At 52.0% G+C, this 21,256-nt stretch overlaps 7 protein-coding genes across 7 annotated transcripts; 3 read left to right on the top strand and 4 right to left on the bottom strand.

The window, feature by feature from the left end:
• Positions 1-1,553: 1,553 nt before the first annotated feature.
• On the top strand, positions 1,554-6,967 carry CC84DRAFT_965437 (pectin lyase-like protein). The gene is made up of 4 exons (XM_018187991.1): positions 1,554-1,763; positions 1,840-1,962; positions 2,016-6,353; positions 6,525-6,967. Exons 1-4 carry the CDS (start codon positions 1,661-1,663, stop codon positions 6,872-6,874), a joined length of 4,914 nt encoding a protein of 1,637 aa, XP_018033648.1. The 5' UTR covers positions 1,554-1,660; the 3' UTR covers positions 6,875-6,967.
• Positions 6,968-8,989: 2,022 nt separating this feature from the next.
• CC84DRAFT_965475 (uncharacterized protein) lies at positions 8,990-9,642 on the bottom strand. The gene is made up of 2 exons (XM_018187993.1): positions 9,529-9,642; positions 8,990-9,464 (listed from the first exon to the last, which is right to left on the bottom strand). Exon 2 carries the CDS (start codon positions 9,412-9,414, stop codon positions 9,076-9,078), a length of 339 nt encoding a protein of 112 aa, XP_018033647.1. The 5' UTR covers positions 9,415-9,464; positions 9,529-9,642; the 3' UTR covers positions 8,990-9,075.
• CC84DRAFT_965544 (uncharacterized protein) lies at positions 9,064-10,161 on the bottom strand. The gene is made up of 2 exons (XM_018187994.1): positions 9,529-10,161; positions 9,064-9,464 (listed from the first exon to the last, which is right to left on the bottom strand). Exon 1 carries the CDS (start codon positions 9,887-9,889, stop codon positions 9,545-9,547), a length of 345 nt encoding a protein of 114 aa, XP_018033646.1. The 5' UTR covers positions 9,890-10,161; the 3' UTR covers positions 9,064-9,464; positions 9,529-9,544.
• Positions 10,162-10,620: 459 nt separating this feature from the next.
• On the top strand, positions 10,621-12,915 carry CC84DRAFT_1151733 (uncharacterized protein; the record flags this gene model as incomplete). Its single annotated transcript, XM_018176764.1, has 2 exons — positions 10,621-12,785; positions 12,837-12,915. The coding sequence occupies 2 exons, from the start codon at positions 10,621-10,623 to the stop codon at positions 12,913-12,915; spliced, it is 2,244 nt and encodes a 747-aa protein (XP_018033645.1).
• Positions 12,916-14,704: 1,789 nt separating this feature from the next.
• On the bottom strand, positions 14,705-17,016 carry CC84DRAFT_1198178 (uncharacterized protein; the record flags this gene model as incomplete). The annotated part of the gene is made up of 5 exons (XM_018181551.1): positions 14,705-14,775; positions 15,614-15,668; positions 16,265-16,447; positions 16,496-16,578; positions 16,629-17,016. 5 exons carry the CDS (start codon positions 17,014-17,016, stop codon positions 14,705-14,707), a joined length of 780 nt encoding a protein of 259 aa, XP_018033644.1.
• Positions 17,017-17,236: 220 nt separating this feature from the next.
• Positions 17,237-18,286, bottom strand: CC84DRAFT_965454 (guanyl-specific ribonuclease Pb1). Its single transcript, XM_018187992.1, has 2 exons — positions 17,615-18,286; positions 17,237-17,566 (listed from the first exon to the last, which is right to left on the bottom strand). The coding sequence occupies exons 1-2, from the start codon at positions 17,922-17,924 to the stop codon at positions 17,457-17,459; spliced, it is 420 nt and encodes a 139-aa protein (XP_018033643.1). The 5' UTR covers positions 17,925-18,286; the 3' UTR covers positions 17,237-17,456.
• Positions 18,287-19,333: 1,047 nt separating this feature from the next.
• Positions 19,334-20,434, top strand: CC84DRAFT_1097163 (HET-domain-containing protein; the record flags this gene model as incomplete). Its single annotated transcript, XM_018174698.1, has 1 exon — positions 19,334-20,434. A coding segment is annotated over one exon (1,101 nt), but the record flags the coding sequence as incomplete, so codon positions are not given.
• Positions 20,435-21,256: the final 822 nt, after the last annotated feature.

Here is a 21,256-nt window from a genome sequence, read left to right as displayed (position 1 = left end):
CGCTGAGCGTGCGCAAGATGAAAAACTATCCGGTGTAGATGCTCGAGCGCTGCACAGAGGGCATACGCTGCAACACTGCTTCGAGAGTTGTCGAGAACTTTGGTTTGTGGGACCACGGGAACCGAGGCAAATTGAGGAACAGCGATTCAACCACTTGCTGGATGCTTTCCGCTGATCAAATGACAAGAGCCACATGTATCAAAAACGATCAGGTTCAGTGCTCCTTGACTTAACACGACTTGGCATGACTTGGCTGCGAAGCGGTGCGGAAAGATCACCATGCTGAGGTGTGTTTTCATGGAGACCCTCGAGGTAGATCTGGCGACAAGGAAAGAAAGTTTTGTTACCATTTGTTACCACGGTATTGTAGCCGAAAGCCAAGGCAGGGAAGACTGAATGTAAGAGCATGTTGAAAGTGAGTGGTGGCAAACCCTTCTCAGAATTCTCTCGATGCGCTTTGGGCTCGTTAGCTCACGTCGCTTCGCCCTGTACTGTCTCGCGCCTCGGTCATAGTGCTCAATCAGGATGTTTGTGCCCAAACCTCATGTTGGCCAAGAGTTGTCTCAACCAGATATGCTATGGTGCCACGATCCCGGGACCTACGTTGCGCAACCGCACCGATACCGAAATTTTGGGCGCTTCGGTCATTGGTGGAAGATCGGTGGAAATTCCTCCAAGCCGCTAGCCACGTGCTTTTAGCGAGCACTCCCCCTGACGCCCGTCTTTATCTCCGCCATCTTCGAGCACTCCGCCCCCGCTTGATACCAAATTTATCGACCACGCTACACTACATACGTGCTCTTATCGAGAGATGCGAGCTAGGCTCTTCCGATTTCAGATACGATTGGGTGCCCTCAGGCCTTGCTAACTACTTAGGGACCGCCACTGAGCCCTCTTGTCAGGGGCGAGTACTCGTACAACGACTTCAGCGGCCGCGGTAGAGAAAATTTGCCCGAAGGCGAGACCCAGCCCGCCAGCTTCAGCCAGCCTCAGCCATCTTCGTATGGCGTGTGACTTTATCCCGCGTTTACGCTACTGAATTTCCTGACGCGTCCTGGCACAATCTGAATAGACCTCTGGCATTGAGTTGGAAGTACTGTTGGAGTGATCATGATCACTTCTAAAGATGCGATCGCGCTCGCTCATACATAGAGTAGAATTTGCGTCTAGTGCCCTTCTACATGACTTTCGTATCCTTAGTATCACACTTCGCACATTCAGGAGCCTTGTGGTATCCTAGGCCTCGGCCGAGCGATGCCTCCTGGCAAGTCCCCGAAGCTAGTCACTCCCGTGCATGCTAGCCCTACAGTCTATCCAGCCTCGCTTACAGACCAGTGGCCCTCGTGGGAATGTGACAGCGCCTCGTTTATCTTCGTGTCTGCAGACAGCTCGACCCACATACACTAACCGTCGCCCTGGGAAAGCTTGTCTAGATCTTCACATCGATGTGAATCCAGGCCCCTGACCTCAGCCGAGTCAGTCGTATGGTGATCTGGCGGCCGGCATCGCCGTCATGGATCCGTGGGAGTAGACATTGGCTCGCTTGCTGAAGTGAAGTATTATAATACCCTGTTTGACCCCAACCATCGATGGAGTTTCTGTATCCTGCCAGACTTGAACGGCACCGCGCGCGATCAAGGCAGTCTGATCAGAGGTGGCCATGATGCTTTCATCGCTTGTGCTACTGCTCTTCGCAGGCCAAGGCATCGCAGATCAAGGTGCGACCACCTCAGCCATCTCCTCATCGTCCGCCAGCGCTTGTTGTGAGGGAGCCCATCTTCCTTTCGGTCAGACTGTATCAACGCAGGAATACTGAAACTGACATTGATGCCAATGTAGCTGCGAGTTCGGGCTCAGTCTCCGACTCTGCGCTTGCGAACAGTGCCACGTCATCCAGCATTGTAGTCACCACAAGCGCCGCGTCCTCAACGACCGTATCCTCGACGACTTCGCCATCTCCTAGTACGTTAGCCCAGTCCCATGTGCTTGAAGTCTATCAGACTAACAACGTATAGCTTCGCTGTCCGCTGTGACGGTGGCAACTGATGGAAGTGGCCAGTTCACTGCTGTTGGCTCGGCTATTGCTTACGCCCAAAGTTCGGGGATCCCCACTGTGACGATAAAAGCTGGTACATACACTGAGAGCGTTGTGATCGGGGCTACTGCTGCAGTTACCATTGTGGGAGAAACAAACAATGCCGATGCCTACTCTTCGAACTTGGTCACCATCTCCAACAGCGCAGCGCCGGTGACCTACAATACTATTACCAATGGTCTTGCCTGGAAGAGCATCAACTTCTTCAACACGAATTCTTCCTCCAAGGCAGGTTTCATGTATCTGCGCGGATCCAAGAGTGCATTCTACTCCTGTCAGTTTGTTGCCGCTGGACCTGCAGGCTTCAGCACGAACTACGCATCGGCCCTCATTGCAAACTCATATATTGAGGCTCAGGACAAGATCGTTTCTTCGTACCCAACCCTGTACATCTATGGCTCGACGATCACTGCGACGAATCCAAATGCTCTGCTCACGTACAACCAAGGTGCCATTTCGGGAAACAAACAGTATAACTCGACGGTCGTTTTCGACTCTTGCTCGATCATCCAGAAGGCTGGAACATCGAACAACTACGTCTACTTGGCTGCCGCCAACGCTGTGGGATCGGTCGTGGTATATCGCAACACGGCCATGGCCGGTTTGATTGCTCCGAGCGGTGTTTACGTTGACGCGAAAACTCAGGCCTCTGGAAACGCATACTTCGAGTATCTCACTACGGGCGCAGGAAGCTACCTGAACAATAAGGCGGCTCGTACCCCATATGCGGCCAACTATTTCTATGTCACGGATGCCTCGCAGCTCGCGCCTTACAGCATCGCGAACCTTTTCGCCAACGCATACCCTACCGTATCAGCCACTAGCCTCTCTTGGATCGATTCCAGTGTCTTGAGCACCATTCAAGCTGGCGTCGTAAGACAGGAAAGCCAATCCGGTGGATCCAGTGCTGCTTCAAGCTCCGTCTCATCAGCCAGTTCATCGACCGTCTCCAGCTCTAGCTTGACCTTAGGATCGACGTCCAGTCCCAGCGCCAGCTCAGATGCGATTTCAACTGCGAGCTCTGGGTCAGCCTCAGCAACAACCTCAATGACTTCGGCTTCATCGAGCTCCTCTATGGCCTCATCTTCGCCGAGCTCATCTGATGTCTCGGGATCATCCGGCTCCTCTGCTAGTGCGACTTCATCAAGTTCCTCCTCTGGGTCTAGCAGCACTACGTTGCCAACCTCTTCTTCTTCAACAAGTGCCGTAACATCAAGCGGTTCTGCGAGCGCCACTGGTTGTACTTTGCCATCTTCGGTACCTGCGTCTGCTCGTACAGTGGGTCCCGCCGGATCTTGTGCCAACTATACGAGTATCTCCGCTGCCGTCGCAGACTTGTCTATCTCTAGTACCGAAACCATATATATTTTAGCCGGTGTCTACAATGAGCAGGTGGTGTTTCCAAACGCCAGGACTGGGGCAACAACCTTCCGCGGAGAGGCTGCCGACCCTCTATCTCGATCAGGGAACACTGTTACCATTCGAACGAATGGAGCCGTTCTTTCGAGTGCGGGAGGCGCTGCGGGAACTGGAGCTTTCCAGTCCACTCAGTATTATACGAACCAAATCACCTTCTATAATATCAACTTTGAGAACACGTACACACCGACGACCAACTATCAAGCGGTTGCTGTATCAATCAAGACCAAGAAGGCGGCTTTCTATTCTTGCAACATCAAGTCGTCCCAGGGAACCCTGCTACTGAACAATGGAGCATTCTATTTCTCCAACTGCCACATCGAGGGGACCACAGACTTCGTGTGGGGTCAAGGAGGCGCTTACATCTACAACTCTGAGATCGTTGAGACAAGCACCATTACCGGTCAGACTATTGCGGCTCAAAACTACCAGACGACGAACGGGCCCTCAATCATTGTTTTTGATCACTGCGCCGTAGTCCCTGGCAGCTCGTCGGTGCCAACAGGCGCCACTTACCTTGGGAGAGATTACTCGGCCGCGGCCCACGTAGCTTACACCAACTCCTATCTAGATAACCATATCATCCCTGCTGGATGGAAGATTTCGTCGTCGGCCTCGTCACCTGTTTTCGTGGAGTCAAACAACACAGGTCCTGGATCATCCACCGCTTCCCGTATTTCCGGCGCGCAGATCCTTTCAGACGCCTCGGCTTACTCCGCTGCTAGTGTTCTTGGAGACGTCAGCTGGCTCGATACCAATGCCATCCCTCCGTTCTCCGGTTTCCCAGATTCGGTCTATTCGAGCACGGTCACAAGTGCCTCAAGCTCATCCATGATTGCTACCAGCACCTCGGCTTCGTCATCGGCGTCTACAGCTACAAGCTCGTTGTCCGCAGGGTACACTGTTGCGCCTACTCCTACGGGCGACCAATATGGCTCTGTCATGTCCGCTGTAGCTGCCCTTCCCAATGACGGAAAGGCATACACGATCTCCATTCTCGCTGGAACTTATACTGAACAGCTCTGGGTTAACCGCACCGGGAAGGTCACACTGCGAGGTGAAACCAGCAACCCTAACGACTACTCCCAAAACGTGGTCAAGATCCAGTTCAACTATGGGGTCTCCACAAGTGCCAACCAGAACGAGCTGACCCCTGTCATCAACGCCAAGAAGACGGATACATCTGGCTTGGCTTTGTACAACATCAACTTCGTAAACACCTTTCCTCAGACCTCGAACTCGGCAGCTCTAGCGGCTGACTTCTATGGGAGCAATATGGCTGCTTACGGATGCTCATTCATCGGCTTCCAGGACACTCTACTAGCCAACCAGGGTGTTCAGCTGTTCAGCAACTGTTATATTGAGGGTAGTGTCGACTTCATCTGGGGTTACTCAAAGGCCTACTTCCACCAGTGTTACATTGCATCTAATACTGCTGGTGCCTACATTACAGCTCACAACCGTCCCACTGCGACCTGGGCCGGTGGTTACATCTTTGACTCGTGCTACGTCACGTACACTGGATCCTATGGTACCTCCACCGGAACAACGTACCTGGGACGGCCTTGGTCTCAATACGCAGTTGTGGTGTACATGAACTCGTATCTCGATCGCCACATTGCCGCGGAAGGATGGCATGTCTGGGCTACTAACGATGCTCGAACTTCGAATGTTATGTTCGGCGAGTACAACAACAGCGGCCCAGGAAACTGGACTACTTCTCGCGTCTCATTCGCAACGAATCTTTCCGCTTCAGCAGCGGCTGCATACGAGCTGAGCTCTTTTCTGGGCACGACCGACTGGATCGACATGACAGCTTACAACTACAAGCCAAGTTTCACCTTAGGAGTGTCTCCGACCCAGACAAGCAGCCCAACCACGTCTCCGTCTGCATCGTCGGAAGCGGCTACGTGGGCACATCCTACCAGTGGCACTGTTCCTCCGGCTGGAGCCGTCCTTGTTTCATCGGATGGGTCAAAAGCAGGTTCCTACCGCAATTTAACGTCTGCGTTAGCCAGTCTTCCGAGCGACTCAAGCACGCAAGTTATTTTCATTTACCCTGGAACCTATCAGGAACAGGTACCAAGTGTCTCTAGAGCTGGACCAGTGATGATCATCGGTTACACCGAAGGCAACCCGGGTCAGACATACTCAAGCAACACTGTCACGATCACTAATGCCCGTGGTCTTTCTGTGAGCCCACCACCGGCCGGACACAGCGATGCCGAGACTGCGACGTTCGCTACCGCTAGCACCAAAATCAGCATGTACAATGTGAATCTTGTCAACTCCGATAACCTGGACGGTGCCATACCCAGCTATGTCACTCTTGCAGGAAGTATCTATGGCAACCACATCGGCTTCTACGGATGCTCGTTCATCGGCTGGCAAGACACCTTACTCACGGGCGCCACCAATGGCTACCAGTACTACGAGTCTTCATACATAGAAGGGGCCATCGACTTCATCTGGGGCTACTCGAAGGCTTATTTCAAGGGCTGCACCATTGGTGCTAAGCGTGCGAAGTCAGCTATCACAGCCCAGAATCGTGCGTCATCCTCAGCTATTGGTGGCTACATTTTCGACCAGTGTCTCTTCAAGGCAGCAGACAGTGCGACAGTGGATTTGACTGGGAGTGTCTACCTTGGAAGACCGTACAATAGCTACGCCTTAGTCGTCGTGAAGAACAGCTACCTGACCGACATCATCAACCCATCTGGGTGGAAGATTTGGGGAACCACTAGCCCGAACACCGATCACATTACTTTCGCTGAATACAATAATGTCGGACCGGGCAACTGGGAAAACAATGCTGCAGCTAGGGTGGCTTGGCAGAACTGTACGTTGCTAACCAGTGACACGTACCCTCTTGCTGGGGTAATGGACAGCACTGACTGGATCGATATGACGTACTGGAGTAGCATATCCACTCCTCAACCGGCTACTACTACTCCACCGACCACTGGAACTGGAAACACGACGTATGATGGAACTACACCCCCAGCAGGAGCCTACGTTGTGTCCAAGACCCCCATCGAAGGCAAGACCACATACAACACCATTCAGTCAGCGCTGGACGTTCTGCCTGCGTCGAGTAAGATCACTGCGACTGTGTTCATCTACCCTGGTGTGTACGAGGAGCAGCTCGTGCTCAACAAGTCTGGAACAATCATCTTCATGGGCTACACGTCTGCAACTGAGGATTACACCCAAAATCAGGTAACGATCACCTATGCTCGTGGCATCGACACTCAAGCGGATGCATCCAATTCGGATTCTGCTACGGTTTATGCCACCGGAAACTACTTCCAGGCCATCAACATCAACTTTGCCAACACATATGGCACTGCAAAGAAGTAAGTTACTATGAAGCCCAATAACGTGAGTGTGCTAACCTGAAGTGCAGCTTCGCTACTCTTGGTTTTGGTGTTAAGAGCAGCAAGTATGCTTCGCTGTATGGATGTCAGGTATATGGCAACCAGGATGCCCTCCTCATCAACGGCTACTTCTTTGCCTCGAACTCCCTGATCCAAGGCAGTATCGATATGATTTGGGGAAGTGGAGCTGGGTATTTCCTGAACACCACTATATCGCCGAACACAGACGACGTCTCGCTGACAGCAAACAAACGCGCCACGAACACCACTGCCGCCGGCTTTGTCTTCGATCAGTGCACTATCACTCCCGTTGGCAGTGGTTCCTACTCGCAGATATCTCTTGGCCGCCCCTGGAATAATTTTGCTCGAGTGGCTTACATTGGGAGCTATCTTGGCTCTTGCGTTGAAGCCGCGGGATGGGAGCAATGGTCAAAGTCCACGCCTCAAACTGATGGGGTCCTTTTCGGCGAGATGGCCAACTACGGCCCTGGTTCATCCACATCTGGCCGTGCCTCGTTCGCCACCCAGCTTACTGCTGCTTCCGTTGCGCAGTTTGAACTTGCTAGTTTCTTTGCTTCGACTTCTTGGATCAACATGACACTGGTGCATGGAACACCGTTCGCTGCCGGATCTGTCCCAATCCCAACGCAATCGACGAGCTTAGTATCGTCAACCTCGATTGCAAGCTCCACCTCTTCGCTGCTTTCTTTCTCGACAGTTACTGTGACCACCACGAAAACCTCAACGGTCAAGGCGACGCTCTCCATGACGACCACGATTCCCGATACGACTTTAACGAAGCTTCACACGACCACTACCGATGAGGTAACCACGATCACTCCTGCACCGGTAACAAAGAACACCGTCGAGAAGACTACGATTACACAGACCGCTACCGTGATCGAGTCGGACGAGATCATCACTCAGACATCGACCACGTACGTGAACATTGCCTCGACCGTGACGCCTGATCCTGTCGTAAAGACCTCCACCGTCACGGAGGAATCACTGGTACACCAGGTCAAGACTTCTACGGATGACGCCACGACGATCAAGGTCACGTCCACGACCACCGTGCTGACAACAATGACGCCGGATCCCGAGACGATTACCATCTCGCAAGGAAGCACGATTACAAATTTGTACACCACCACCTCGAAGGTTGTTAAAGCTACCAGTATGACGACTAAGACGGTTGGAAGTGACGCCGAGACTACAGTTCAGGCAAAGGCCACGACTGTCTACTCGACGGTGTACTCCACTGCGACATCAACGAAGAAGAGCACGACAACGATCACCTGCATACCGACTGCGAATAGACTTCGCGCCCGGGCTTTAGACCCTGCAAGAACTCTCTTACCACGTGATGCTCAAAGGCTTCCCGTTCGTGCCGCTGTCGCCCCGACCGTGACTATCACTGTTATCCTTCCCGTCACCACGAACGTCAAGACCTCGACGTTCAATATCCCAGGCACGACCTATACGTCCGACGTTTTCACGACTATAACCTCTTCTAAGACCACCTCGCTAAAACAAGCCACTGTCACGGAGACGGCTTATTCCACGAACACCAAGTACGCCACCACTACGCTTCCAGGAACGACAGCGACAGTGTCCACTACCAAGACAAGCGAGACCGGCAAGATCACGACCTTGAAGAAGTCTACATCGACTGTCCTTCAAACCGTGACCACCACGTCGACTTCTGTCTCCACTGCTACTATCCCAGGTCCCACAGTGACGAGTATTAAGCTCGTTTCCGCCAAGAGCACGGTGACACTGCCTGAGCAGACTATCACGAAGACAGTCAGCCGAGACGTCATAGTCAAGAGTACCACGACGCTCCCTGCAAGCACCTCTGTCGTGTGGAAAACAGCGACGGTCTCTCTGAAGCCCACCGCCACGGTGACAAGCCAGTCGACGATCTACAAGACTACCACGGTGAAGCGGACGCAGACGGTCACTAATGTGGCGAGCACCACGAAGAAGAATGCTCCTACTTGCGCGGCATAAATGTACTTCCTGATTGAAGAGTGGTGAGGCTAGAACTCATTTATATAATGTCCATACTTGCTCGTTAATAACTAATACAATTCATGTTACATCATAAGTCAAATACAAAACATCTATACGCAGTACTTCCTCACCTACGGGACGCGCCTCAGTTTATCCTAAATGTGAATTTCAGGACCATGTCGTCTGAATTCCGCATATTCTTGGTCCTGTCCACGGACTCGGCACAAAAGAGGATACCAGCGCAAGGACAGGAGAATGTAAGAAGGCGAAGCTGCATACTGCGCTGAAGAGGAAAACATCAAAGTTCGCTAGCACAAATAGTATTTCATTTGGTGCTGGAGATATATGCTCACTGATTATTCGACGCCCACAAGCCCACCACTCTAAATAAAAATTCAACGAGTGAATGAATGTAAACTCCCACCAATTGATATCCGAGTTACCTCGTCTGCAACTCACTCCGTCACTAGGTCTAAGGTTTAAGATCACCTGAATACCCCGTCTCATCCGACAACCTGCATGAACCGTGGATTGCCCACTTGCAGGACGTAGCACTCCTGCCATAGATTATCGTCAGATATGACTCGTGTTTACTAAAATCACTACATACGTTTCACTTACAGTATGTACCAGGCGCTTATGCTGCCCTAGAGCCAAAGGCATGGATGTCGTGGCCGATGTTAATGCATCGGCCTTTCAGGAATTGGTCGCTTCCTCCATCGGCCCAGAAGTCAATCCACCAGTTCGTGGGGTAACAAGAAGTGTCGGTGTAGAACGCGGCGCGCTGGGACTTTCCTCCATAGCTCTGCACCTGGAAAGATCTCGTCCTCGATAGAATGTTGGAGTTGCGGCAGGTGTTGTCATAGACGTTGATAGTCTTGCTTTCGCCGCCGCAGTTATCATCCTTGAAGGTGATGACCTCGAAGCCGAAAGCGGACGAAGTCAGAAGTGCAAGGGCGGTGAAGGGTGCAGAGAGCTTCATGATTGCGAGGGATGTAGGATGAGGGAGTAGAAGATTGTGGGTGTTGGGTGAAAAACGATATGTGAGGAGCTGCGTTTGGCCTTTTATATTCGAAAGCTGGAGCTGGCTCCAAGTCAATATAATAAAGGCTACGTAACATCTGGTGGGCTTCCTCCTATGCGATGTGGATAGATGTGCCCGCAGAGCATGAAGTGGTTGGACAATTCCATCGGGTACTCGGCGTAATCCCCAGAGTAATCCTGTAGGCTTCGACTAGATCCTCGTCGATAGTATTGTACTCAAGTGCCAAGAGTAGAGACCTGATCCTTGGTTAACTCGGGGCCATATTTTGTGGAGCACTATCTCCGTTTCAAGGTAAAGGCCCCCATTGAATCTTTGGTGATCGATTTTGTAAGTATGACAGTCATTGAAAAGTACACGTGCGTACGATCCATCAACCACTTTAGTGCAGTGATTTGTCTACGCAGGGAAACATATCGATGCTAGGTTCCTCCGTAGGGTGAGAAGTAATCGTCATAATTCGGGACCCATATGGCGCTTACCGAAGTGGTACAAAGGGAGGGTTTTCTTGGCATTGTCCTAATCGGTGGTTTCGAGCGATGCACTGCGCAGACGCTGCAACCCCGCACCTGAGAGCATCGCATCTACAGCAATCCAGACAGGCAACCGCAGTACATTTTCATGAACTTGAGCTCGCCTTGAGAATCCAGGAAGATGAGGATGATCAGCACATGTTTTGTGCTTTTGACGGTCGGCGCCGTGCATGGTACCGGTATCCTGACTCGGAGAAGCTTCTCTTAGTCTTCACGCTAAATGCTACAGGAACCCTCCCCCCCGTTCAGACCAGATCGAATGAGAGCAGCTACGATCTTATTCCGTTAGCCAACCGCAACGGCTATGTCAATCCCGAGGATCTGATCCCCATGCCACAGTGCATTGCTCAGCAAGACCAAGCCGGATGGCTGAGTACCATGGCTAGATGTACTAGCAAACAGTGCACTAGACACTTTGGAGTGATCTGCACCCATCACCAATGGCTGACCCAGCTCAGCTGTCTCAGCACCGAGTTCTCCCCAGAAATGGTCGGTCTCTACCTCCCGGTATGCAGTCGATCAGTGCTTGCCAAAGCGCAATTGTTCCATTGGATACACAATATTACTGGTCGAATGTGGTTGGTCAATGTCGGCGATGCCAATGGATTGCAGAGTTTGTCTCCGCTCTCCTTGACTAAGGGATATGCGGCATTTGAGGTGACTGGGAAAGCTCCAACATGCCTTACGGAATCGGTCGTCGATGCTTCGATAGAACCGTTTGAACATGTCATAGCTTCCTGCGCTTTCACTTCGGACACTCGACACACCGGAAATGCTGATCGTCCATGGGAATATAGGGAGTCACTACGGTCAATTGTTGCCTTGGATACGGAGACCGTCGGCTACGAACTTACGGGTCGCACAATAACACGGGGCGACTACTTCGATAAACGATGTTTCTGTGATACGTTTAGTACACACAAAGAGGCGCAGCTCTGTCCAGGACCAAGCTTGGCCTCAACAAAAGAGCGGCTATGGCTGAATGCAACGTGTGGACCGGACTCGTTGCCGGCGGATTGGACAAAAGAGCTCCAAACCACCGCGTTTGCTTACATTGCTCCACCAAAATGGCGGTGGCCTCAGCACAAGGGTGCCAGGTCTAAAAAGATGACCCGGCTTGTTGATCATTGTACGACGGATGCCTGCGATATTGATTCCGATGGTTATTGCAAAGTGGAACGCGCAGTGGATCGTGCCTGTATATGTCGTAATATCAGTTACGACAACTGCGAAGGGCCTTGCCGCGATTTCGAAGCTCGGATAGATTTTGTGAACTGGCTTCATGACCTCTGCGGCAATGTGGAGGGATGGCATGGCCTACCAAAACATTGGCGCCAGTTGACAGTTCCCACATCCGTTGAAATGATTCCATGGCGGTGGGAACTCAAGCCTTTCAGAAAACCTGATTCGGGGAACCCCCTCTGGAAAGATTTTTCACCGTGTGTCTCAACCGAATGGAAGCTCGGATCCGTCATTCTGGTCAATCTGGTCACCCTTCTCGCCGGTTTATGTACCCGGCCTGGTCAGTCAAGGGCCTACCCACTTGCTTCTGCGAAACAGCAAGCCTGGATCTTATCCGGACTTGCAACAGCTGCAATTTACCTACTCGCGAACTTGGGTATCTCTGTCCACGCAACTGTAGGATGCGAAACCCTTTCCGTCGGTCAACTGATGCTACTTTTGTGCTCCATGCCCCGGCTCACGTGGTCGATGATCTTTCTGAGAATTAGCAATCCCTCCCAAGAGACGACACTACACATGGTCGCATCGTTCTTGGTTGCCGAAATAATCCTACAGACTCTGTCTGCATTCCCTATGATTCAAACGATCAATTACGGAATAGAACACAAATTCTACGACAACTGGATGGCGAGGTTGCAGACCGAGCCAGCAGCGCAGTACATGTACGCTGGAGCAGTAATGTGGCTGATCATCATCGTTGCGAGCTTGGCCCTGCTGCTTCAAGTTGCGAGTGACGCAATTGCTCAGCCAGAGGTGCGGAAAAGAGGTCATGCTTCGGCACCTATCGTGACAAAAGCGATGGATCAAGTCAACAAACAATGGACTTGGTTCGAAGAAATGGTAGCGCGTAAATGGGTAGACAGAAGCTGGGATCCGGAGAGAGAACCACTGGTGCATAGCGGCACACAGGATTACGGCACGCTCTTCACCAATGACCCCCATATCCGTAGGACTCGAAGAACCACAGCGAGATTGACAATAATCATAGCAATGAGTGGCTTTCTTCTTTGGGTTGCTCAATGGTTTTTCTGGTCCGGATTCATTACTCTCAGTGCAGAAGGGTACGTAGTAGTGGTAGAGTGTATTGCTATATTAACATTAACCCGAAACAGGTTTTGCCCTCCAAAGCTTTATCTTCTTACGGCTATCTGGGTTGCTGCATCAATAATTGTTACAAAAATTTGGGCTTAATATAACTACAAGTGGACGTGGAAAACAACATACTTCGTACACATTTGCGAATGTTGTTAGCTTGCTAGCACAGGATGAGAAAGGATGCCCTCCAGTGAGAGCTAGGCCGCTGGTCTTTGGAGGGGCGAGCGGTCCACCAGTCATCGACGAAAGCCGTGATCCTCTGAATCACGGGTTGGCGTGCCACCCAGACCATACCTTCGATGAGATCGATTTTGGTTTGCGGTTCTTCCAACCTGAACTTCACAATCAGACTTTTAGAATTGCCGGCGTGTTTGAAGGATGTAGTACTGTTCTTATAGTAAGGTTTCGTCGAAGGGCAGAACCCGCCACGAGACATGTTTTAATGCTTCCTTCACTTAGAATTGCAAGACGCCTTCACACTGAAGAAACATATCCCGATATGCTGTAATTTTCTGGTCGTCTCACTCCCACCATGTACTTCATATTCAGACTTTCTGAACTGCTAGTCCGGATAGATGAAGCGGTACTCTCGTAAAGAATGAAGTGCTTCTCAAACAACGGAACTGTCTGCCGAAAATGGAAGAGAGCTGATGCACTTCATGTCATAAAGTGCCGAACCAGCCAGGACATGGTCCTTTAATGACTCGATTTTCGATGCTTGGGGGCCGAGTTCTGCGGAACATTGAAGAAGCGGATTAGATTCTGATCTTGAGCTCCTTCCAACACGGACGCTTCACCCATGCAAATGCTTAAATTGAGTTTTGGGAATCGCAAGGTCACCTGGCAACGGTGGCCCTGCAAAGGCGACCCCTCCAGAAAACATAGCTTTGTTTTTGTCGATTTAGATAGCTGGCTGGTGAAGCAATCAGGTGTCCATGATCTATTCCCGCAGAAACTCGGATTTGTTCCTGGCTCTCCTCTAGTACAAACGCCCCAAACATAGCATTGATGGCTCGGTGATTTGTAGAATCACAAGAACAGTACATGTGGTTTTAGTCCTCAGACAGCGAGCGCTCCAGCAGACATCCAGAGCAGCGTTAGATAGTTGAATAACAGGGTCTGAAAGCTCCCAGGCCATGGCTCTTGAGATGGCGAATTTTTTCGGGTTCCCTTTCAGCGGAGATTTCGACCATCAGCTCGTTCTGAGGGTCTTTTCGATAACCAGTACGATAGCATCGCGAACTGGTAGAGTCATTGGAGGCATGCTCCGTAGGTGCGGAGTCATCGAGTACATAACATCGCGCAAGTCATGCTTTGGTCTGATGTTTCCCCAACGGGGATCTTCCACCATTACGGGGACAAATGGGCATTTTGAACGCTCGCTCGGCGGCATTGTCAACCTCGATATGGCCTATGGTCCAGTTCATGACACCGGGCAGGATGTATTTTTTTAGTTTGTGCCACCAAGACATGACGTCTGGAAGAGTGAAGCTTTGGTCGCTCAGATCCAGAGCATAACATTGCCGGTTATCGTTTTTGAACGTAAGACCATGATTCTGACTGCTGCGGGGTTTTAGGCGGGTGGTTGAGAGTCTGGAAAAGCCAGAAGACCAGGGAAAGGTAGAGTTTATAGACGTGGAGGGTACATGGGATGGTGATGGTCATCAGCGGCTGGGTGCGCCGGCATTTTATTGTTCGTCCGGCGTTCCTGAGCCGATGAACAGTCCGCGAGTATCGCTACCAGTATACCAAGGTCCATCCATAGCTACTCAAGAGAGCGCGAGGGTTAGTAGCATCACTGGGGAATAGTGGAGCAGCTTTTGAAGCGGGAAAGTAGCATGCTAAACTGTTGTATTCTGTTGGGAACGCACGACCAGCGTCATGGTCACTTGTGCACAACGATATGAAGCATGCTTAGAGACAATTGCGTAACCTCGCGAGCCCCTCTTCCATGTTCTCATCCGTATCGTCTTTGGTCCAGTCGGTGTCCAAACTCTGTGAAGATCGTCCCGCTTGGCTCATGCGTGGTTGGTGGCTGGTTCGAGCGACCAGTCTGTGGTCATCTGGCTGCATAATCGGAAACCGAAGTCAAACCCACAACACGCTGAGCATGCCAACGGTCAGGTAGTATCAGGGATATTACAGCGCAGTTGCTAAACACGTGTCAGCCCCGCCCAGCGGAACGGTCGCATCCGTGGCAATGGCTCACCCGCCTCCCTCCCAATGGAAGTAGTAGTCGAGAACTTCGTGGTCGAAGCCACCCTCGGCGGCAGCGTAGTCGAAGTGGTGTTCTGCGTCAACGTAGCTCTCCCCGTTGGACTTGTCGTCAGCGAGCCCCTTCTCATGGGGCTGGCGCCTTGCGTCTTGACGGCCGGCGGCATCTTCAGGAAGACGCGCGCGGGCGGAAATTGGCTAATCGGAGGCATGATCGCGCGACTTTTATCTCAGGAATTTGTTGCGGTCGATCAGAGAAGGGATGGCGTAACAGTGTCGCGGTTCCATATACTCTACGGGTGCTCGCGATGAGAGGAGGGGTGGGTGGTGAGGATGCGAGAGTAAGAGTGCGGACGGATCTAGGGCACACGAGCAGGCGCCGTGCGAATATATGTATGCGATGTCGCTCGGTATGACTGGACTCGAGTGTGACTGGATTGGACTGGGCTAGCGGTTGCATGGATGGCGATCGTGGCGCTTGAGTGGTTTGTGGTGCGCGCGCCGATCAGGTGAGCGTACGAGCATTGGTCGACCCCACACACCACCCGCACCCGGTCCGTCTGGCCAGCCGGGCGTTTACCGGACGGCCGAGTTGTTTTCGTTTCAGATGCTATCGCAGCCAAAATGCGTGCTTTCTGGTGCCATGCATGTGCTTCGAGATGAGCTTTCCGCTGGACCTCGGGTGTTGTTTGTCCCGGTGCAATTGCGCGTTGGCGCCGATCACAACGAATGGAAACCGCGTCCGCGCACCGTGATGTCGAACAACTTTTGGCTTCATCACTTCGGGAAAAAGAATATCCTGGTGCATGAGAGTGGCGAGAGAGTGCCTGGATTGGGGAAGTGTGGGGTTGGGGGTGGAGCACATGCACACCGGAAGGTCAGACCGAGCTAAGAACACGCGGATCGTGACGTGGTGAGGAAGGTGTCGCTTCGTGCTTTGCTTCACGTGCGATTCCAGAAGCACGATGCATATTTCCATGTAGATGCAGTTTCACAGCTCAGGATGGATGCTGGGCAAATGCTTGTCATGCCATAGTACTCTTGGAATATGTATGTGATACACACCGCCGCGCTATCCCACGCATGCCCTCACCGGTCACGGTGCGGCATTTTCTCCGTCTTCAAAGAACTTCTTCTGTCCATGTGCTCTCTCGAGCCTGTAGCCATGCGCCTCTTTTTGCTTTGCTTTCTTGAGCACCTCGTGCGCATCGCCCTCAATGGTCGCCCGCACATCGGACTGCGGCTCTGCAGAGAATTCGTGGATCTGCAACCAGGTTGGAGGCTCAGGAGCCGGCTCATCTGTCGCTGCCGCAAGTCCCTTCAGGATGCGTGACTGCGCGTTGGTCCGAGCCAGAAGCAGCTTGAAGCGCAGCGAGCGCTGATAGTGGTCCAGCTTGGATACGGTTTCCACTTGCTACGGGTTGGTCAGTCTCAACTCTCGACCAGGTCACGAGAGCCTCACCTGATCCAAAAACGCATTCATTTCTTCGTCCGTTACCTGGCTCGCAGGTTCAATCTCTGAGGTTGCAAGGTATTTCCCTGAGCCTGTCAACTGTCAGCAACCATCTTCAACCAGTCCTTCTCGCATAACCTACCTTTCTGACCGTTTCCCTTCTGTCCGACCAACGCATAATACCCAACATCATTATCCGCCATGTCATAACAGAGTCCTGTTCCAGGCAGCATGTCGCTGTGAACCCTAATCTTTTTGAACTCTGCGCCTTGCGTAAACGCTATGTCAGGCATCGGGTAGAAAGCTAGATAAGGCCGTGGGCAATCCGGTGTAGGCTTTCCTTGTCCAGGAGTTTTGTTGACGTGGAAGTACCGAAACGCGTTGGGCATCCCGGACGTCTCGACAATTTCGGCGATGTGGTCATCGTCGTACCAGTGCATGTATTGTGGTTCCTCGAGCGGGTTGCTGGGCGATGGGTTGATACATGCTTTCACGTAGAGGATGCCGGGGCCTTTCATGGATTGCGCCATGGTGGTGCTGGTCGCTGGGATTGGAAGAAGAGTGGGAGCAACAGTTTCTGAATGAAAAAAATGGACTGTCTGGTATCAACGAACATATTGAACAAGAATATCTTCGTTCTTGGGAAGATGCGCGGAAATGCGTTCCCGGTATTTCCAGTGCAACTCCGGCGACGCCACGTCGAAGTTTACCCCGCGATTCCAAGCCCCACCACGTTGCGCCTTCCTTGTGGGCGCCCTTGGACCACACTGCACGACTATCTCAGTCAGCGACTTGCGATCGCCATCATAAACCCGCCAATTGATAACTATCGCCTTTGCTTGTCACACAGCTGGATCGGGGAATGGAAGAGTTGGCTTATTCACGTAACTACGATTGTTGAATTTTGGAAGATCACTTCATTTCATATTATTGTGGATTAGCTTCCAACGTTACGACTATCACTACTGCTCTACCATCCTGAGCACGCGACAAAGTTATTTCCGCTCGCGCCTGTGTGCGTGATCTCTCCAGCACGCTGTCCACTGGAATTGATGACCACACGGTCAGCACCGGGCGAACCTTGAATCGTTAGCACGACGTTACCCTCGCTTTTCTGGTCAAACTCACCACCAGAGTATGTGCCACTGGTCAAGAGCGGGAACTCGTAGTAAGTTCCTGATACCAGGAAGTCGAAACCTTCATAGTTGTTGTACTTGTGGGGGTACGTGCTGCTACCGGCAGTGTCCCCTGACTGAAGGTATTGGTAGGCGGCGCTGCGTGCAGCAGATACCTGGGAGGAGGTATAGCATTTGGATCCGCACTGGACGTAGCACGCCCTCTCGGCGATTACGGCGCTCTCAGCAGAAGCATCGACGACACTTGTGGGCAGAGCAAACGCAACGGAGGCGGCAAAGAGAAGGCCTGAAAGGAACTTCATGATATCGAAAGGTGGAACAGCGAGAGACTTCCGGTGAAACGAAGGAAGATGGGACTGGAATCCAATGATTCGGCCTATTCTTTCAGAGACGTCCAAAGATAGGACTATATATCCTCACTCACTCTGGTCGCACGCCAGCCGGACACCTCCGAAATATCCTCTTCTAACCCCAGCGCATCTGGTAGCACGTTGATTGTCGTGTATGCAGACTAGGGTCGACGTAGCTACTCCTGACGCGAGCAGACATGACCTTCCACAAAAGCTCACGATAGCCGCACTTCGAGGTCAGTGCTTGCATTCGTTCGAAGCACGCTGGTCGTATCTGTCCACTCGATCGCTTCTATTGCCCGCCGCTAATCGATCAGCATGAGCTGCAAACCTAACTTCGGAACAGTGGAATAACAAATGAGGCATGCTGTTTCCAAAGTGCTCGGGTTCGGCCCAATTCAGGGCATGTGTGCCAATGATAGGCCAAGAAACATGACGATCATCGACACTTGAATCTAAGACGTCGGAGGCTAACCGCCTTCGGAAGGTACCTCGGATCATTCAGCATCGTTGGAGACTCCCTGTATGGCCGGGTATCGTATATTGATCATTCAATACCTACTACCGTGACAGTATTCGAGCACGTGTGCGTTGTCTCTGGTGGTTCGAGTGTTGCGGATGAAAAGTATCGCTACAACTTTCCCAAGCTGTCAGCAAAAGCGGGGCCCTCTCTCGTTCCAGGCAGCCAATCCTCACCTTCCTCGCCAACTTCAACGTCACTGCCTTACGCTACACAATGATGTTTTGCTCCACGTGCTTGTCCATCTTCTCAACGCAATTAGATAATCGTTGCCGCGCCCGTTCTTTCCACGGCTCTCATCACCCCCACATCAGCAGCCTGCGATCCGCAGCCCAATGCTGTCGTATCTGCAAAGCAATATGGCTCGAATGCGTGACTGGCTTTGGCAAAGAAGACTGGTCGAACGCAGGGGTCAGCACGAGGTGGAGGATCGTGCACGACAGTACCTACTGTCGTAGCGTCAATGATGCCATCCAGTCTGGTCGCAAGATAGAACTAGTAATCGAAGTTGAGAGGGTTATGGGGAATGATGAGATCCGGAGAGATATGAGTTTCGATCTGCTACCGTGTAGGAGCATTTGTATTGATGCGATGATCTAGCGCTGATTAAGGTAGACAATGAGGTCGAACACTATGCTCCTGTCACCGAGAAACCTCGCACTGTAGAAGCTGGGCTGCCTTCTATGAGGACGACTGAATATTCGATCCATGATCGACGCCCCTGTGACTTGGAGTCGTCTTGTTCTTCAAGCGCAATTATACAAGACAACAAAATTCAAGAGAACACAAAGTATGAATGGCTACCATGTAATTCCATTCAAGGCACAACGATTTCGCCCTGATGCTGACGAAATTAGCTCATTTGATCCCTCAAGATGTCCCCGAGCCTACAAGATCGGTAAATTCCGGGACGAGACTACTTGATTGGTATCAGAACTGTCTGCAAAACCATCCTGATTGCCAATCCATCTTTGATGCCACGCATCGACCCACTAGGCTTCTCGACATCGGAAAATCGTACTTGGAGCCAGTTCGCCTTGTCACCTTCTCTACAGAGGACCCGCAGACCTCTAGCCCCATATACGCTACATTAAGCCACTGCTGGGGTGTCTCCCAGCCGCTACGACTGCTCAGCTCAAACCTGTCGCAGTTTCAGGCAGGGATCGCTCGCGAAAGCCTACCACGCGTTTTCACCGAAGCTATTGAAGTATGTTGGCATTTAGGAATACAGTACCTGTGGATCGACTCCCTATGCATTCTACAAGATCTAGTAGAAGACTGGTCGCGAGAATCGCAACATATGGGCAGTATCTACTCCAGAGCTATGATCAACATCGGCGCGACAGGATCAAACGGATGCAACGACAAACTCTTTAGTAGCGCCGATGAAGCCCCTTCCGTGGGACTGATATCCTGGGGAGGATCCAATGCTAAATATGTAGTCGTGGAGAATCCCCTCGAGTGGGCCAAGAGCTTCATGAACCAGCCCTTACTTCAACGGGCGTGGGTGATGCAGGAGAGATTCCTGGCAACGCGTATGGTCCACTTCACAAAGTCACAAGTCGTCTGGGAGTGTAGAACTACCGCCGCAACTGAGACATATCCCATTCGCGTGCCAGACTCGCTCTGGTCTTTCCATGACAGACGCAATCGCTTCTGGCGGGAAGATTTCATCGAGGACGACAGCGTATGGTCAGCTCTCGTGGCAGCCTACAGCAGATGCGAACTCACGTTCGGCAGGGACAAGCTCATTGCACTCTCTGGTCTTGTTTCAGCGCTCGAGACTACGGGGCTATCTCGGGGTCGCTACTGGGCAGGCTTGTGGGACGCTGATCTTCCGTACTGTCTAACCTGGAGACGGGCTGCCATAGATCCGAGCAAGTGGTCCTCCGCTCGCCCCGACACCTATCGAGCTCCGTCGTGGTCCTGGGCATCGCTGGACTATCCTGTTTGGACAGACTGGGGAGCGGCAGGCGCCTCGGAATCAGCTATTGTCTCGCACTGGGAGGTCAAAGAGGAGAAGGGCCCGAGTTCTGCTGCATCGCTACTCTTGTACCACCCTCTTTCGCTGCACCTGAACGGGCCGCTAGTGAGAGCAGCAGTACAGGTCAAGAGGCCTTGGGTAGAGGCCATCGGTCGCGGCATCGAGAGAGTGCAGGGCATCTCGTACAGCATCGCGCGCATCGACGACACGATTGCTCTGCACGACGACGCATGGAACGACGTCGTATTCGACGACTTCAACGACGAAAATCTGCGTCAAGAGATATGGTGTGCCCCAATATACGAATGTGCGGAATGGGTCGAAAACGCAGATGACGAGGAGCGCTTGCTTGGGCTGCTGTTGGAAGAAGTCGATCACGGCACATATCGTAGACTTGGCGCGTTTTCGGTCGGATCGTGGGCAGATCGGGTGGCCTTGAAGGGGGGCCGAGAGCGTGCATATAGGATTGTATGAGGTAGGGCTGTGTTAAGGGCACCTCCATAATAGCTATTGAGACAGATCCGAATCCGTGCAACCCGATATAATCCGCAAAAGTTGATGAAATAGGACGTGTGTGCTCTCAAAGACTGCGAGATCAGTCAGACTGCCTCCGTGGTCGACGACTATGTACACAACCTTTTAGCGTGACGAGTACCCGTCATCGTCCCTAATAAGTCCGCACTTTTTTTTTCCGCTGAATACCGATTCCTTCCCGCCGGCCTGTATGCTCCTAGTTCGGACTACCCCATACGCGTCGGCCATGACGCCCTGCTAAATCGC

The sequence above is a fragment of the Paraphaeosphaeria sporulosa genome (assembly GCF_001642045.1).
Source record: "Paraphaeosphaeria sporulosa strain AP3s5-JAC2a unplaced genomic scaffold CC84scaffold_8, whole genome shotgun sequence".
NCBI lineage: Eukaryota > Fungi > Ascomycota > Dothideomycetes > Pleosporales > Didymosphaeriaceae > Paraphaeosphaeria > Paraphaeosphaeria sporulosa.
Note: the sequence above shows the minus strand (reverse complement) of the source record. Positions and strands in the feature narration are given on the sequence as shown.